The sequence below is a fragment of the Pseudoliparis swirei genome, chromosome 3 (assembly GCF_029220125.1).
Source record: "Pseudoliparis swirei isolate HS2019 ecotype Mariana Trench chromosome 3, NWPU_hadal_v1, whole genome shotgun sequence".
NCBI lineage: Eukaryota > Metazoa > Chordata > Actinopteri > Perciformes > Liparidae > Pseudoliparis > Pseudoliparis swirei.
In genome coordinates, this window is record NC_079390.1 from 14,395,034 (window position 1) to 14,414,752 (window position 19,719).

At 41.6% G+C, this 19,719-nt stretch overlaps 1 protein-coding gene across 4 annotated transcripts in view; it reads left to right on the forward strand.

Annotated features, from left to right (window-relative positions):
* The window catches only part of auts2a (activator of transcription and developmental regulator AUTS2 a), a 302,294-nt gene that overhangs the window by 59,667 nt on the left and 222,908 nt on the right, over positions 1–19,719 (forward strand). For 3 of the 4 annotated variants that reach the window (XM_056440702.1, XM_056440721.1, XM_056440729.1), the window contains exon 4: positions 10,380–10,592. In XM_056440702.1, the coding sequence (XP_056296677.1) occupies positions 10,380–10,592 (213 nt within the window). The remainder of the gene's footprint in view (positions 1–10,379; positions 10,593–19,719) is intronic. The other variant, XM_056440711.1, reaches the window with a different exon arrangement.

Below are 19,719 nucleotides of genomic sequence, written 5' to 3' on the forward strand. Positions count from 1 at the left end.
CGGCTGGCTTACATCATCCTGCGCCCATCAAAGGGCCGCTCTACCTGCTCTGCTCACTCAGTAATTAACATGAAAAAGCGTCGAGCTAGATTGGCTTCTCATGTTTTTTTAATCAGGGGAAATGTTGTGGGCTCTTGTGTTTCATGCTGAACATGTTTGTTTTTCATTAAGTCCTCTGCAGAAGGCCCAATTCCCCTCCATTCAAGATGCATACTGAAAACATACACACACACACACACACACAGCGTCACTAAACGCACACCTATTGTTGTGGCCACAAAGCATTTGATCACTTAAATGCTACAAATCCATTTACAGCCGACGTCATTATGAATATGCACGCTTAAGTTGGTAGCGAACTGAAAGGCATTCAGATGAGAGTCAGCAATTAACATGGACAATTGCTGAACCCAAACACTGTAGCTGCCAGCTGTGAAACATGTTGACTTTGTGGAACCCATTTGTAAAACTTAAAAACATTGAATCCATGGTATCGTGTTTGACGCTCTCTACGTGACCACAGGTCGCGTACTTGTGGCCACTATGTATTGGGCCATTGCTTCCATCCACCCACTGATAGCACACATTTGTGAGACTGGAAGGTCAATTTGTTGAGGTTGCATTGCAGATCTTTGGCGGTTAATGCCCTTGCATAGCTTGACAAGCTACTGCACTCTGCTGTACTTCTGTTGCCAAAACTCTGTTCGCTCACTTCTAGACGTCATCAGCGTTCACAAACTCTGAAAGGGCCTCTATATGTGGCCCGCGCCGCTTTGTTTTAATTGCGAAAATCTGTTTTTGTGCTTCTGCGGACGCCCAAAATGACTGAATGATGCAAAATGCCCCACATCACCCCCAGGCCCCTTCGGTCTGCCCTTGCAGAAAGAAAATTAATCAGTATTTGTTGAATAGCCAGACACAACCAGCCAATCAGATCATCATACGTAGGATATCCTCTTGCCTTTTTTTCCACGCAACCTTCTGACTCGATTATTAATAATAAAAGAATCACTGCTACGATAAGATTAGTGCCAGGAAATTGACGAGGTGTCTTTGTCTGTGTGTATTTGAGTGCCTGTTTGAAGGACACACACTGTTGTGGCTGTTGTTCCTTCCAGAGTGCCACAATGAGAGCGGAGGTGAGCAAAGCTCTACCAGATGGGTACCTCTGTTAAGGGAATCATTTACTGCCCACCTGGAAAGCTCCGCTAGCCTCAGATCACTCTGAGGCTTGTACTTCGTCACAGCGCTGCTTTGCAAGTGTCCGTCCCCAGCCGTTTGCTACAGGATCTTTGTTCTATACGTGACATTCTTTCGTTGACCCAAAACTATTACAACATAGTTTGTTTATGTCCACTACTCGCTTCAGCCAAGTCTGTTGATTAGTCACGCCAAAAAACAAAAAGCGGACCTGTCGGTGCTAAAAGCTAACATGCTCTCAATGACTAGCATGCTTCTTAGTTTAGCACATTAGTGTGCTTACATTTGCTAATTAGCTCTAAACATATAGTTGAGCTGAAGCTGATGAGAATTTCATTCGTTTTAATTTAGTCATACTTGACAACGAAGATGGCGCTAAATGAAAAAAAATTAAATTGAGAATTAAATTTAGAAAGTCATTATAAATTATCCTGAGGGGAACAAGACTTTCTGAACAAAATTGTACGACAATTCATCCAACAGTTGTCAAGAAGTTTGATTAATTATCACAAATACCCACCTAACGATTGCCGCTAGCATAGCTAATAAAAAACTGAATTGACAGTGAGCTTTAGTGCTCCCCAAACACAGCGTCACAGGACTGGAGGACTGATTTCATATTGATGTTGTTCTACTATTATCTTTGTAACTACTGTATGTAGGAAAATAATGGATACCACCTGTGTGTGGTGACAGTATTTGAACTGATCGAGGACTCTGTGAAAGTGATGGTGGTCTTCATGTCCTCACAGCTGGAGGATGACAGGATCACGTGTGGCTGCCAGCGCTTGGTCTTCTCCGATGTGTGCTGCTGAAGCTTTGTGCGGAGGGATCGGTCCAGCTCCCTTTAATGGCAGCCTTGAGACACACGCATTAGAACAAATACATTTCCAGAGACTCGTTGTTTACACACTTCCCAATTGCTGCAGTTTAGCGGAAATTCATTCATTAAAATTTGCAAGCAAAGAAATTCTGCCACAAGAGTTTCCTCAAAGGCTCGCTCACCTCCGAAGAAACTCTGACTTCACACGCAGTGTTTCATTAGTTCTCAGCAGGTGTTGAATTGTGTTCACCTTTTGATTCTTCGATTATTGCGCTGGGTTTCTTTCACAACTATGAAATCCACCTGAATGTGGTCAGAAGGCAACATTAAGTGCTTAGTCCTAGTCACCCAGAACTAAATACAATATTTATTTTCCATACCCTGTAACATGCATCCCATTGTCTGCATTCAGGAGCGGTTCTCCTCTCAAGCAGCTCACAGCTCTTTTTGTTTCTGAGCTGCAGGTCAACAGACTGCTGAATGATGTTTGTGTTTTTAGGACGTTGCTCATTCTCTTACCAATCTCCTTTAGCTTCTTTCGCTTCTTTCTGTTGCTGATTCAAGACACATAAACTAAACACTCTGTGAATTCACCAGTGTGTGTGTGTGGGTGGCTGACTTTGATGCATGCTATAGAGGGACTTATAAGTTATTTAGCCACAATTGTGGGTTTATAACAAAGGAGCAATGACACCAAACGTTGTCTTTTACAACCATTTGATGCTCAGCCTGGTCAAACACTACTTTTTATGTCTGACTTCAGCTCTGGGTTGTTGTTCCAGCAGTCTTTAATCTCAAGGAAATGTTTAGTAGAGAGCCATCTGGAACATGAAGCTGATGGAGACACAGTTGTTTGTTCCATCATAACACAATAATTGAATTAGATCTTGCAAGACAATCAGCATTTTAACTGTTCTGCTTTTTAATTGTGTCCATTTTTAAATATGTTGTACGGCGACCTTGAGTGCCTTGAAAGGCGCCTTATAAAATGAATGTATTATTATTATTATTATTTTTCCTGAATGACTGGGTCATCATGTGAAACTGTCTGTCTGTATTCGGGCCATGTGGCTTGTGCCGTCATGGTCAATTCTGTAGAAGAGTGTCTGAAAGCCAAACCATGGACAGGTAAAGAGCCTGAATGTACCCGCTGTGTGTAATGACCGCCTTCCTTTGCTGCCTTCTTGGTAAGTTGCAGCATCAATCTCCACAATGAAAGATAATTAAAACATTTTACTTTAACTCCTACAACACATTTACATCCTCAGTTTGATGGCAATAGTTGGTACTATTTGGCTTCATGAATTATGCTTTTTTAAAGATTTATTTTAGGGCTGCCTGCATGTAATGACTGCCTTTATTATCCTCTCAATGAGTAAATAAAATAACATGCAAAATGTGTCTATCACGATAGACGAAGACGAGCTCTGTGAGTGAGATATCTGATACAGCGGAAACTCCCACAGAAGAGGTTCTAAAAAACCACGTTTCTTTTCACGTCTGTCTTGAGACAGATTTCATCATCACGATACCTTCGAAATGACAACATTAAAAAAATACAAATGAAGGCCACATTTTGGAGATGTGTGTGGTGATACGAGCAATAGTGATGAATGTAGGCGGGGTGATCCCATCTCAAGATGTTCTTGAGTTTTAATATTCAATTAGGTAAAAAAAAAAAATGTAGACCGTTAAATCAGAGCATATGTTATTTCCCTCTGATTATCACTTTGTCCTTGTTGAGAATGATACCAATTATCATTATTTATAAGGCTATTCTACACATACTTCCATCGTATCTTTGTACGTTAATTCATCTGAAAAACCCTGGAAGCTACCATCTTCGCTCTGTGACCTATGCTCAAGGCCTCCTCTTGCTCTCCATCCCTAACGGCCGTTTAGAAATGGGAAAAAGAGGTTTTAGGTTTGATGCTCCTGCGGATTGGAATTTGCTGCAGACTGACCTGGGTCTCCGGGAACCGGTTCTCTCTTTAGGTGTTTTCAAAAATAGATTGAAAGAATTGGAGGGAAATTCATCTGGTTGTAGATGTTTTCATTGACGGAGGTATATGCTCCTGTGTGATCTGGGTTGTGTTGACTTGAGTCTTAGTTTTGGTTTTATTCATGCTCTGATTTTTGTCTGTCACTGTTTGATGTTGTATTGTCTGACACTTTGTGTGACGTGCTGCTGCTTCTGTCTTGGCCAGGACACTCTTGTAAAGGAGATTTTTAATCTCAATGAGGCATTTCCTGGTTAAATACATTTTAAATAAAAAAAATGTAAATGCCCACATGAGGAGGATAGATAATAAATAGATAAATGCTGCTTTTGACTTTTTAAAGGGTAACTATTAAGAAACTCAAATGCAAGCATTTAAAGTGAACATACGTACCATAATACAGACAGCACACTTTTAACAGGTATGAGCAGATGTGCCTGTAAAGTGTCTTACTCCAGACATAAAACCTAAACATTCGTTTGACCATTGAAAATGATGTAAATATAAAGTAGATTATGATATACTGCTATGTATACATCCTAATATTGCCCCCACAAAAGACCATCATTTGAAGCTGGGTTTGAACCATTAGGTTACACAAGTACACGTTTGCTTTTCTAACAAACAGCAATTACCCGTCGGTTTGTTACACGCAACACTTGCTTAATGCTACTAAAAGCTACTAAAAATGTGCTAACCAGGTCAAGGGCTCCCTAAAGAATGAGAGACAATTCACTGCTCAACGAGGTATCTGAAGTTAATACGCGCCGTTGTCCCGGAGTACCCCTCAAGGAGAGATTGCACTCATCAGTCTTTATTAGCATTCATTAGATCTCCTGTGATTGTTTACTTTGTCGCTTGTTGTGTAGAGAAGTGAGGCATGTGCGTGTGTGTAGTTTGAGCTTGCCGCTGAATGCAGCGGTATCGTGGGGAGCCAGATCCGTTAAGCCTCTGGTGCATTCGAGTGCTCTCACTGCCGCTCCGGCTCTCGCCACCTCTGTTCCGGTTTTCTGTCACCATCCATCGTTCTCTCTCTTCCTTTCTGCTGTGAGCCCAGTTAATGTAAACTGATTAAATTGTGTCAGTGAGACAAGTTGATCGGACTCTTTGAACAGCCTCTCACAGGCTTGTGTGTTTGGTGACTCAAATGCCAGCAAAGACCAGAGAAGATTCGGCTTGTTTCATCTACTGCCGTAGTGGAGATCAGATGCTCCTGCACACGGAGGAGGGACAGCCCAGGTTCTCCTGGGTGGTGTTCAAATGCACGGCAAAGGAGAGTGAATAGAGAAAGAGAAACAGCTGAGCCAAGCAGGATAAGAATACGCATCGGATCAAATGAAAACCACAACATGTACAAAGTCAATAAACAAGATGGCTGGTTGTCTAGGAATTGGTCTAAAGTGTCTTCAGATAAATCCCAAATGTGAAAGTTATGTATGTAATGTACCACTCATCTTATTTGTTCTAATGCTAAAAAAGTACTGTTTTAAAAAAAAGCCTGAGGCTACTTCCTGTGATTTGTGTGAGTGTGTGTGTGTGTGTACAGCGCTCGCCTTTAGAGAATTGCTTCAGGATTGGATTCCCGTGGAGGAAGCCGTTACGTTGCTGCAGGTGGGAGCACGTGGTCAAAAATACTGAAGGATGGAGTCAACGGATGAAGTTGGAAAGTTTAACTCAGCTCAGGATCCATTCACAGGCTAGAGTCCCACTCTGAGTTGGTGTATAGATCAGCAGAACTCTGTTTAAAACAACGGGTAAATAACAACTAATGACCATCAAACGTGCCAATATAATCTGATTCACCTTTCTGTAAGGCTGACGCATGATCCACCAAATAGCACTTGTTAAAGTATTTTTTGTTTTCTATCCAGGTACTTGGCCCGTTCAGTTACTTTGATGTTTTACTGATTTTAGCAACTTGTCCGTCATCTACCGCTCCCATATCTTTATCTGAATTTCTTAGCATTTGTCATTTGTTGTTGTTCTCTTCTTGAGCTGTTACTGTTGTGCCAGTGGGGACGCTATTTTACAAAAACAATCGGTTTTAGGTCAATCTGGTTGCAAATATGGAGTTAATTATCAAAGAAATCACATACGTCGTTTTGTTATCGTGACAAGTCTAATGTAAAACCGCTTCATAGGTACAATTTGTTTACTGAAAGTTGTTTACTAAAAGTTGGCAGAACCTTGTACGACTCAATGTGGATGTATTTCACAGGAGAAAATTGCAGGCAGCACACAATACTAATCTACTGCAGGCAGCTTCTGGCATGTGGTAGTTTGACATTTTCAAAGACTCCGGATCCCGTTTGCGAGCATATCTTGCTCTTGGATTTAAGACATACAATATGAACGATATGTTATGATGATTTTTTTTCAATAGAAAAAGTATCATTTGTGACTTTAAAATGAATGTACCCCATTAGACAATCATTCAATACATACGGCATCTATGATTTGCCAATATCTTTCACTTCAAAAATGTAAATACTGGAAACAAGATGAATATAAGTGGTTAAAACTTTCCAAACTAGATGTGATGTCAAAAAAATATTGCTCGTACACATGCTAGTTAAACTCCCAATAAAGAATAAACTTTTCAGGTTAGTAACGGATACAACTGTGCTTTAAATGTAATAAAATAAAGTTAAATATAAATAGCTGCCTTCCAGATGGTAACTCGTTGTCAGGATACCTGCAGACATACATTGCAGCTGCCACAGTATAATTACTCCTTACAATTCCAGACAATCACAGCAATGTGAGAGAGAGTGAGCAATATTAAGTGATTACTCTTTTCTTTCCTGGTGCTGAAATAAGGAATTTGTCTCACTATTGTTTGGTGGGCAGGCAAAACATAACGTGCATAATTTATTCCAGGCAATCAGTTAGTTTGGAGGCTTAGAAGCAGCAGAGAGCTGGCACAATGGAACGTCTCTCAGCCCCATCATAACTTTGTCACTTATTCTGGCACTGACAATGCATGTCATGTTGTATTATTTCCTGGGGAGGAGCGTGGGTGGGAAAAGCAAACACGATTAGTCGATGCATGCACTTGTTTTTCTACGAGTGAATTGAGGCCTTCAAATGGTTTGGTTAGTCAGTGCCAGTAACACGCCCATCTAACTCATCCCTCTGTCAGCACTGCAGTGCATGTCTGTAACACTGGTGATGTAATTCTCTACAGGCACGCTAACGCTGCTTCGAGGTGGTCCTTCGACGAGTAACTGCTGCTTCCACTGCTGCTTCTGATTTTTTTCTCACCAATATTTTGTGGGAAGCCACCTTGAATTTATTCCTCATATGCGATGTACACCAACTATGAATGAAATTGTGGTTGCTGTGGGATAGATCTTGAACTGACGCAGGGTTTTGTTGAGTCAAACTTGAGTGCTGTTCAACAAATATATACCACCCCTAAATATATCAATTCTGTATGTGCAGTATACATCAACATTGTGGACATTGGCACATTTTCAAGTAGCACAGGTATGAAGGGTTAAGAAAGCATAATATCAAATATAACATGGCATCAAGAATGGGGAAAAAAGCAAACCCATAATCATGTTTAAGACAATTACAGTACGCAACCGTTTAAGTTCACACATGCATATATCACAACTGTGGGCCTCTAAAGTATTCATGTGTCATTGTTGCCGTGCAGTCAAAACATGCTTGAAGCTAATTGCTTGGCCTCTGGTATTTCTGATTGCAGCTTTTCTCAAGAGCTGCTCATCCAAACATATTCTCATTCGACACTTCTTCTTTGGGTCTTGGGCAGTACGCTCACCGAGTGTGAAGTCAATCGGCTGAACAGTTGTTGAGAAGATTGAAGGACAGACGGACTCCTTCCACTTCAGTTCGATGCCATTAGATCAGTGGCGGCTGGTGGAATAATTTTTTAGTAGGGCCATCCAATCATTTTCAGCCAACATCCCAGTCTGATTCAATGCAAAAAAAGTACCAAACACGCATTTCTACTTTTTATTTAACATTTATTCCAACACTGACATAATAAGGAGATCTTATTCATACAATTCAATATATAAATATATATATACACATACATATATATTATACTATTCAGTATAATATGATATATATAACATCAAATATAAAATTAATATACATATCAGAAATATATTATAATAAAATATTAATATCGTATAATATGAATCATATATATATATATACACTACCGTTCAAAGGTTTCGGGTCACTTAGAAATGTCTTTATTTTTCAAAGAAAAGCACTGTTTTTTCAATAAAGATAACATTAATCAAAAATACACACTATACATTGTTAATGTGGTAAATGACTATTCTAGGTGGAAACGTCTGGTTTCTAATTAAATATCTCCATAGGTGTATAGAGGCCCTTTTACAGCAACTATCACTCCAGTGTTCTAATGGTACATTGTGTTTGCTAATCGCCTTAGAAGACTAATGTCTGATTAGAAAACCCTTGTGCAATTATGTTAGCACAGCTGAAAACAGTTATGCTGGTGATATAAGCTATACAACTGGCCTTCCTTTGAGCTTGAAGTTTGAAGAACAAAATTAATACTTCAAATAGTAATCATTATTTCTAACCTTGTCAATATCTTGACTATATTTTCTATTCAATTTTCAATAAATTTCATAAATAAAAGTGAGTTTTCATGGAAGACATGAAATTGTCTGGATGACCCCAAACTTTTGAACGGTAGTGTACATATATATATATATATATACTGTATATATATATAAAATCTAAGAGAACATGTTTATTAAGATGGACCTATGAACCTTTTTAAGGTTAAAGTGTGCCTGTTTTTATCCTCCTCATTGTGTTTCTTCACCTCCTCCTGTGTCGTCGTCACTTTGCCCAATATGACAGAGTTATCCATGTGTGTCCTGGTGTTCTCATGTTTTCATAATTGTTCATGTCCCTTACTACCATAAATGTCCATGCAGGATCAGTCCCTGTTGAATTAAAAAGTAAGCACGGAAAACAAAATACTGCGTTAGCACGACAGCATCCAGCTCGCCAAACCTTCCGGGTGCACCGGTCTCTGCAGAAGCTTTGTGAGTGCTGCTTCCCTTTCAGCCACTCTGTCGTCTTATTGTGAGGTCCGGTTGGTCTGGTTCCAGCTGTGTTACATGTATTCTCTCCGTGAAAGTTCTTCTCTCAAACGGGTCTCAGTGGAGAGATTTTACCGAGTTAGGGTCGGGTCTTCTTGCGCTCGCCATGGTCATGTTGTTAAAATGGAGACTCGTGAAGTTTGGCAAGACATCTCTAATGAGATTCCAGAAATCTTTTGGGCGAGATGACTTTTCCCCAAAGCTGAACCTATTTTAGGATGCTGATTGGCTAAATTTCTGTACCACTCATTTATATCTTTAATCAGTGGTTGGCTAAACTGCTTCTTAAACCCGTCTCCTGTGGGCAAAAACGATCAGGCCCCAGCTCAGCTGATACAAGCAGACAGACGGAGAGGCAGAGAGGACGCGCTGGAAGTGCAGGAAAAGCATATATTTTGCGCAGAAATCCTATTTTACAAATATTAATGGGTATATTCCATTTCGCCAAAACACAAATATTGACAATTTGTAAAATTGATGAATACAATTTTTTTAAAGCCACCATTGCATTAGATACCCAAAACCTTGTCTCTCCGGCCTTTGCATTAGAATGATGCACAGTGCAGACATGTCATTAGCTGCTTTGCACCTTCCCGTTCCACAGCCAGCCTCCACTCTGTTGGCTGCTTCACCAGCTTAAATGTCTCCCGAGAGGTATTAACTCCAATTGCTCTTTGGTCCACAATGGAGAAAAAACGGTCACACTTTCAAATAACAAAGCTGATTTGTTCCATAAGTTTGAAACACTACACAGTCTCCCGGCAGCAGATGAGTGGTTCTATTGATCAGCACTGTCAAGCTGTAAAACCTCATGTGTGGAGCCGGCTATATTGGATTTGTAGCTTATCGGTTTGTTTTCAGAATTCGGTTTTCTTCATGAAAATAAATGTCTTGTAGTGCAACTTTCATGTGCTGACAGACAAACTGAAGTTACACATGTTTCTCGCTGTGCTTCTGCTGATCTGTTTCCTGCTCGGATATTACTTTCAGGTAAACACAAACTCAGTAAAGGTTTCTACTCAGCCCCATCGTAACTTTGTCACTTATTCTGGCACTGACAATGCATGTCATGTTGTATTATTTCCTGGGGAGGAGCGTGGGTGGGAAAAGCAAACACGATTAGTCGATGCATGCACTTGTTTTTCTACGAGTGAATTGATGCCGAAGAAAACACTACCAAACATTTTTGTTCTGTACTAATTAAGGCTTTCTCTTGTGTCGTTTCCTCTCAAGAAGAACCTGACACTGATGCCCCAGGAGTGCAGAGACAACCAGGCAGGGCCCCTACGCAAGAAAAAGGCTGCCAGGGTCCCCAACGGCATGAGCCTGAAGGCCTGCAAGAACAATCACCACCACCAACAGCCTTCAGACCAGGAGAACAACCCCCGCCTGGCACACACACAAGGCAAGAGGAAGAAGAAACACCTGAACAAGAAACACACAATGGTGAGTCCATGATAGTTTATCTTTCTATTGCAGTAATACCATCATATCTGACATAAAGCATATATATATGTATGTGTATTTCTGCCAGCAAGGACTATCTGTCACAACACTGCCTACTGTTCACACACACACACACACACACACACAAACACACACACACACACACACACACACACACACACACACACACACACACACACACACACACACACACACACACACACACACACACACACACCGAGCAAGGACTTCTTTTGGAACTCATTTCCAATTAGTCAGCGGGCGACTCCGAGGTTATGCTGTGCCATTTCTCTGAGAGAGGGTTGGTCTTCTTGAGCTGCATACTCAAGGACATGTTGTTGTGGGTTGATGCAGGACAAGCAGACATGAGGGAAACAAAAGAAGTAGATTACCAGGCACAGCATTTTAAATATGCTCATGGACAGTGTTTACGCAGTGGGTAGTAGTGGAAGTAGTGGTGGTGGAACGAGACACTGTTGTTGAGTTTTCTTCCAACGCCTTAAGCTCCACAAGCCGAGTGCAATCTAATTTCATTATATTTATTTTATTTTATTATATATCTCAAAAGCTTATATCTCCATGAATAAGGAACGTACACCAAAATAATCCACACTGCCAGTCAAATGTTTGAGGTCCCCTGGTATGTTGATGTTTTTCTTTTCTTCAATGATGACTATTTTAGAGACAAAAATACTTTAATTCAAACACTACATTTATTATTTACATTTGTAATATTTTCGGCCACAAAAGAAGAAATATAATTATTTCATGGGAGAATACTTTTGCAACTATTTCTCCCCAAATACCATTTGTTTTTGATGAATGACAACGGTGCATTTGGACTCTAAATATGTTGGGCCCTCTGCAGTCGACTCAGACGTGGAATGTAATAGTTTTATACAGTGATTTTTTGTCATCTGATTTTCATTGATCCAATTCCAATACTACTAGCCCTAAAGTAACCTTCTATTTCTATTGTGATGATCTAAGAATAACAGTTAATATGAACACACCCAATATTCCATCTTTTACAGGCATGCTTTGTGCACTTGAAACAGGAACTTATTCCTTTTTAAATCCACACTTGTTGCTGCTCAGCTAACCTAAAAGCATGACAAGCACAGAGCAGTCCGCTCAGCCGTCCTGTAGTGTCTGAGAGCAGAACAAGGCTGTAGTGGATCAAGCTTTTGTGCCGGATGAGCCCAAACCTTTGACCGGCCTTGTATTTTGATGAATAGCACTGAAGATAAGAGGAAAATTGGTTTGATTTTTAGGGGAACGGTCCCCTCAGGAGACATTCTGAGAGAATGAAATCAGCTTTTCTCCAAAAAAGGATGCTGCATTTCTTTTAATGATCAACAATCAGTTGTGTTTCTTTGTGGCTGTCCTCCACTAAGCCTGCACTCAGTCAGGTGGGTTGGTGTCCCTGAGTGCTTTGAGAAGCTCCTGTTTCTAATGAGTCACATGCCAGAAGAACTCACATAGCCGTGTGAATGCAGTGTGTACGGCGGCTCCATCCCGTAGCCTTGGCAGCAGACCTCTGTTGTGAGGGTCACCAGTGCAGCCTGTGTGTCATGTCAGTCCCTGTACTGGCTAATGGACAGATGGTGCTACCTGCCAGTTTCAAGGTTGTCCTGAACTGCTGTGACGGCTGTGTACAGTACAGGCCAAGCTGCATGGAGGCGTGTGTCTGTGAGGCAGCTCGCTAATGAATCTGTCTTCATGGGCACCAAGATCTAAAATGTGCCTAGTGTTGTTGGCTTCTGTGTGTGTGTGTGTGTGTGTGTGTGTGTGTGTGTGTGTGTGTGTGTGTGTGTGCGCACTTGCGTGTGCATGAGAGATACCTTGGCAGTTGGCTGTGTGGCTGGCTGTGGTTCCGGTCAGGAGTGGGTTTGAGTCTGTTGGCAGAGGGAGCCAAACCCTGATCGCAGATGCATTCATGCACATGCAAACTAATTCACCACATCCTCAACCACTCTCTCACTCACCTACTTTACATATGTGCTCACACACACGCAAACAAACACATGAACGCTGAATGCGTTGCAATGCTATCCCTCCACACATATCACAGGTGGCTGTGACATGATGGCAACAAAACGGATGCGTTAAATGCAAGGCATGTTGGCTTCGTCAAGAAATTATAATACAGGAAGATGAAATCAAGCATTCTGATTGGTAGAGACGGACAGTGAGTGACGAGGTGTACATTATTCAGCCATAATGTCCGACAGCTGTTTACATTTATCTGAGCATTCAATATCAGTGCTCACTCAAAATAACAATAAAGGTAGATTGAGCGCGACCGTTACTTGTCAGTTCAAGCTTGACAGTTACCAAACATGTTTCGTGTAAACTTTGATATTTTGGGGGGAATGACTTTAACTGAGTGGTTAGCCATGAGGAAACTTCAGGTGGACGTCATGCTACCAGAGAGAAGAAAGTGAGACCTATGAAAGGTTGTGCAACGAAAAAAACACTGTCAGACAAACGAAGTGGGCAATGAACTGCTTCACCAACTGAGAGAACACTGCAGACGTGAAGACCAGAACCAGAGACGATATGAATGAAATACTGCGGGATTGCTATGGCACTGTGCGCAATGGAAAGGGAGACCACTCGGGGATCAGCAGTTATGTCTAAACGTTGAGTCGGTGATGGTGTTTGAAGCGCGTTCACGTCCGCAAACAATGTTTTTGTTGGCGTTGTAAAAACCCATAGACGCCAGGGATACGACAAAACAAAGTTCGGTAAAGTTGGAAAGATATTCACAGATTCAGAAAACCCGGCTGACTCGGGGAGTCAGCCGGGTTTTCTGAATCTGTGAATATCTTTATTTTTAATTTTTAATTTTAATTTTATTTTCTCTCGGCTACTGAAATGCGATACACAACGTTTGGTGGCCACAACTATTTTGTGCTGAAAGGCAGATTACTAGTTACTTACTATTTATAATGTCGCATGCAACCATATTCTAAAAGCAATAAGGTACTCGAGGCAGTACTGTATCCTCAATAATGTCCTTTTCAAGGGTTTGCTAACAACGCCCTTGAGGTGGACATTATTGACGATACAGTACTGCCTCGAGTACCTTATTGCTTAATTACAGGTCTCTGAGTTACAATGGCTCCCTTTAATCTTGGTAATAATCAGAAATGATTGTAATGGTTATATTACTGATGATTATGATAACAGAATGTGTTTGGCTGTAAGAGAAGCCAAAAGCCCTGACTGTTAGAGTCTTAATGGTCTCAATAATGAATCTAATTTCTTTGTTCTGCAAGATGCAGATGGATCTATTAAGCTTGGTGCTCAATAGCATCCTAATCTGTACGCTTTATGACACATACATAATTGAAAAGATGATCATCTGTGGCCTCGACCACCCCTTTTTTGTCCTCTCTGCAAAGAAACACGCTGCAGCGCTATCGAGCAGAACTATTATCTTCTCTTTGGCTATACTATTAATAAATCTTAAGGCATTGTCCTCCCACTAGGTTACATTTTAAATGTCGGAGGTCCATCCCGAGGTTTAACTCTCCATTTAGAAATGCTACAGTCTGGTGATAGAGCGCCTGTTATCAGCACTTTTTGTTCGCTCTGACTTAAGTGGAGGGAGAGAAGAAGTGAGAGATTTAAATAAAGCAGGAGGGTTTTTGTTTCTTTTTTTCCCACACCTTTTTGTTATTGTTCCCCCTTCAGTCGAGCTTGCAGATTGCAGCAAATGTTTTCGATCTCTGGCACTGACCCAATGTACTGAACTATGAGATATTGTAACCTCAAGGAGGGAATGGAGAAATGTTTATAAGCGCCTCTGACATATTACCTCACAGTGGAAAAAGAGCCCAGATAGAGGAAGCTCCAGCAGAGATGGATGAGAGTACAGTGGCCAGCCACAGAATATAAAGACTGCCTATAGCGCTTCTCTTCTTTTACCATATTGCACAGGGCTTTTTTTCCACTGTTATGTATTTGTTTAATTGTCACTTCAAATCTGATGTAAAAAGTGGTTTGTCTCTACTGTAGCTCTTTGGCCGTTGAGGTCAATGAGTATTGAGTGTTCTGATTTGATGTCAGCTTTTTCTCTTTGTGCTCTCTGTTCTCTGTGATTATAACTCACTTATAACCACATACTTCTAACTTCTAACTGACTGAAAAGAGATGGCAAAGAGATGAAATGCTGCATTAATAAATAAAAAAATCAAATTGGCATAAATGCCAGACTCGCATGTCAGTGAGTGACAGCTGTCTTTTTTTTCTTTTTATGCAGTTTCATGGTCGACTCTCATTTCCACTTGTCATCGATGTTCTACAGTTTAGAAACGTGTATTTCAGAACAATGGATGTTAGAATCAAATCACATGAAGAACTCCAGCAGAGTGTGTTAGTACCTGTTTCACATATTCATTGAGTCAGACTGTGGAATGGAGAGAGTTCCACCTGCTTCACAAGTTGAGGAAACATCAACAAACCTGGGAGGGAAACATTTTGTGACTGTTTGCTTGTTTATTTACTCGTGTCCCAGGTGCCTTACCGCAGATTTCGACGAAACTTGAGTAAATATTACGTCCCAGCATTTAAATATGACACTGTCTGCGCTAGTGGTGGTGCTGCATCGACAGGTCCCGTCCTTATCATATCGCAGACTGGCAGGGTGTAGGGGGGTGTAGTTCTGTTCTGGAGGGGCTCTGTTCAGCTCACTGATGTTAGATCGGTGCCCTGTAATCTGTGCTGCTTTGTACGGTAGCTCTGCTGAACAGAGGGGCATGCTGTGAGGCCCATCTGCTCTCTGGCAATGGGGATGGGAGGTGGGGGGAACGAGCAAGGAGGGCTCAGGTTGGACCTCCCCCCCACTGATCCCCCACATCTCTGTCCAAACACCTGTCTGTCTGTCAGCTTGTCCGTCTGGCTGTCTGCTTTTATTTCTGTCAGACAATCGGGTGCACTTGGAGAATTATTAATTTGCTTGTATAGATAGATACAGTATTTGGTTTTGTCAGTTGAAAAACTAACTATTGAATATGTATACATCAAATATTACAGCGCATCTTTATTTTATGTGCTCCTTTTCAGCCATGTTCAAAATAACCACAGTGACTGGGGAAAAAGGAGAAAAGGAAATATGATGCAGTGGAAAAAAACCTGAATCCGTTTGTTCTTAACTCAAACAATTGGGACACAATTCCACGATTTACTTCTTCTACTACTACCACTGTTTTCACATTCACTATAACTCTTAGTGCTGTATTAAGATCCTGATTTTATTGTATGTGACAACTGCCCTGTTTGCATGAGCAGGCAGATCCTTTACAGCAAATCAAACGGGAGTGAAATGACAACAAAAGTGTGTCTCAATCACAGAAAGCCCAGGATGTTGAGAAACAACCACGAAATTCATCCACACACAAAAACAGTGTGTGGGACAGGACTGACAATGACGACAGTCAAAGGTCTTGGCAAGGAAATGTAGGCCAAATGGGAAACAATGATCAATATTATGCAGTTATTAATGCCAGGAAAATGTCATCAGAAAATTCCTGCTGTCCGACCATTCAAACATTATAGCAGGATCTTGATTTGTACGTGGCAATACAAAAGAGAAAAAGAACTGTGATTAGTTTAATCTTAGTTTAAGTGCTTTGCACCACGATATCCTTGTGTAAACCTTTCCAGCGCATTAAATGAACTGTGGATTAAGTGTGATCCTGGCATCAGGCGCCTTCACCCGGTTGTGGTGTAATGGAGATCACAGGCGCTATGGCGCGTCTGGTTTCTAAAACTGTAAAAATGTGTTTCATTTGTAATTTTCTGGAATGAAGTTATTACCTTTTTTTTTCTTTCTTAAAAGCCTGCCACGACTTCACAGCTGTCTCCATTTGTCAGTCACACATAAAATGTGAACAAAAAGTGCTGTGGTCTCTGGTCTCTGGTCTTTGGTCTTTGGTCTCAGTCCCAGCGGTGAGAAGTAATTGCTGTGGAGACTGCTGAGTGGTGTCTAGCCCCGGGGTTTCAAGAGGCTTCTTTGAGAAGCTCTGACCCGGTCAGCCAGTCAACTGGAGGGCTCTGGTCTCTGGCCTCTGGCTCCCTGAATCATCTCCCTTGGTAGATCCTCGGTCCACCTGCCCCGATGGAAAGGCCCCGCCTTAGGCCTGCCAGGGGCTGTATTGTCATTCAGCATCAGCCTCTCAGCATCAGTCTCAAACTGCTGATAGCCACATGTAATGTCATCAAGCTGAAAGCACTGATGGCAGAACTCCCGGGCCGGTTATGTTGTCTGTGTAAATGTTTGGACTGAAGCCCTGATTTTGTCAGGACGGGGGCAAGCTTACATGCTTTTTTAATCTGCAGTGAAACGGCAAAATAATGTTCAGCTCTTACAGCTTCGCGGGTCACCCTGAATAAGCTTATCCGCTAAGCCAATAAGAGATTTGAAGAAAAGCAATGTCCTGATTGTCAGATAAGATGCAAAATCCATTCTGGTTGCAGGGTGATGATTGTCACTGTGGCCGTGTACAGCACTGGATCTAATCCAATCCAATCATGACAAACTCTTTTTGTGGTCTTTGTGTCACACATGACAGCAATCTGTCAACAGCACTGTATGGTATATATTCGTGATAACGCAGTAAACGTATTCAGGACAGCTTCAACATGCACTTGGAGCTATGCTGCGCTCACGGGAAGGCCTTTAATACAAACTATGATAATGATACCAATCAGTATCTGTAAGGCGCTTTACGCTCTAGAGACATTTTTTATTGTGCAATTAATTTGCACATCAATGTATTTTTTTTTACGACTATTTTTGGTCGTCAATACTTTCAGACAGTACGTGAATATTAAAAGGGACATTTATTTTTCAGAATGAGGCATTTTTTCCGACCTTTCGCAACGGCAGTGCACTCACTCAGCTCTTAGCTTTCACAATAAAAGCCCTGCACATATAATATTTTACAGGCCAGTAGTTAGTATTTCCGTGTTGTTTATCTGTGGCGCCCCCGTAAAGGCCTGCCGTGTGTAACTGATGCTCGAAATCCAGAAACTGAGATTCCTCTAATTTATGACACAATCATTTGATTTTCTCTTTGCCAGCACATTCACACCGCCACAACTCAAATGACATACATCCACTAGCCCTGTCTGCATGTCCTAACGACTTGTGTGTTTGCCGTGTCCCCTCCGCCAACAGCCTCTCATTAGCACACGCCCCTGATGCTGTTTGACAAGTCTAGTCCAACATGTCTTTGAAAACAGTTTAATGTTGTTGTTTTTTCCCCTCGCTCCCTGCTTGCCCTGAATTGAGAACACTTTTCTTGTGAAGTGTCACTTTTCTCTAAGGGAGGGGGAGCAGAGGGAGGGGGAGGGGGAGGTTCGCTTCCCGTTTGGATGACTGTTAAACATTTAATTTTACTGCACGCTCGCAATGAAGACGGTAGCTGTAGGGAGACAGAGTTATGAAATGAAAGACAGTCGGCATCTGCTCTCGCCACTCGCCAGCCAACCTGTCACAGGCTCTCACTCTTGACAACCCACGCCGTCAATTTGTGAAAAATTAAGTGGCTGCACTTTAAATCGAAAGGACCGCCCCACCTTGAGCCCGGGCCCATCTCAGCTGTCAGTCAGAGCTGGGCAGTGGGCCGGAGGTCTTTGAAGAAGCTTTATCGGAGCTGTCCAGCCCTCGTCACAGACCACTCCAGCGCAGCATTCAGACTGCCGTCTAATCCAATCTGCCACCGTTTACAACACACAAGCCCACAGATGAACGCTCAAGATAGTTCAAGTCCATCTGGGTTTGGATATTTTTCTCTTTTACCTTTCTCTCCTCGTCCTCCCTCTCTGTCTCTTCTTTTCGTCAGTTTCCAATCAGTGGATGAAAACAGTTTTGCTTGCCTGTGTGTGCAACACCTCTTTGTAAAGTACTCCAATTTGTCACATTTTGGACCACTCTTGGAACAAACAAATACTTTTGCTAGGTTGTGGCTCAAGTGAAACAGTGAGTGAAAACGTACTGCTCAATATTTACCATATGCATAAAATAATGGTGCATAAAAAAAGAGAAGAACTTTGATGTCTCCTGAATACAGGATGGAGTCTTTGAATTAAATGGTTGAATACACATCGTCCAGTGCCAACCTCAAGGAAAACTGCTCTGACATTTGACACACAATATGTCACGTTGTAATGGGAGGCTAGACATGACATTTGTTGAGCATGTTGCCCTTTTATTTTGGTCACTCCTGACATCACACATGAGGTCTTTTTCCCTTGTAAACAAGAGCGGGATAGTGGAAGGTAAAAAGGTTAGAAAATATCCAAGCTCTATATATACATACAGTATTTAAACTAGTATTACCTGCAAAATATTGGTGATTCAAATCATCATTGAAGAACTTCTCTTTTGCTGATTTTACACAATGCAGGTGGGAAAACTGTGTGAAAATGTATTCACATTACAGATGATGATGAAAGACACCTAAAATAAAATTGTTTAAATCTAATTAACAATATATATATATATAATGATAGGACAAAGCATCACCACAGGGGAAATCTAAACACTAACCTCCATGTAGAGGACCATGTGGCCTTTCCTCTGGCATCAACAGCTTCATATTCTGGCTTGTTTTGACAACTGCAGCCTTGCAGTGCTGCTAGTGCAGCTTCTTGGTGGATCAGGCCAAATAGGAACAGTTCGGCCACGTGTAAATTCACAATATAATGGACCACCTGGGATGTAAACACACTCTCTAAATATACACACGCATACTAGCTCTTTCAGTGCTGCACACTGATAGACTTTATTAAGGTCTATAATTGCCCTCTCCTGCTGCTCTTTGATGCAGCCAGCACACTGCAGAGGCAATTGCGTTGTAAATATCAATTAGGTGTATCCTTGATTTGAGCTAAGACTGCATACATAGGAAAGTGGTCAGGGGCTGTGGTTGCACTTGTCTTTCCAACACGACTTTTGTCAGGCGATCACGCCAGGACCCATTAACTGTGAAGTCTGTACGCTTCCAGATCGGATCTTTTGCTAGCATTGGAATACGATCAGCTAGACCCCATGCCGAGTGGTTGAGTTGGTATCTCAGTGATGTGTGGAGAG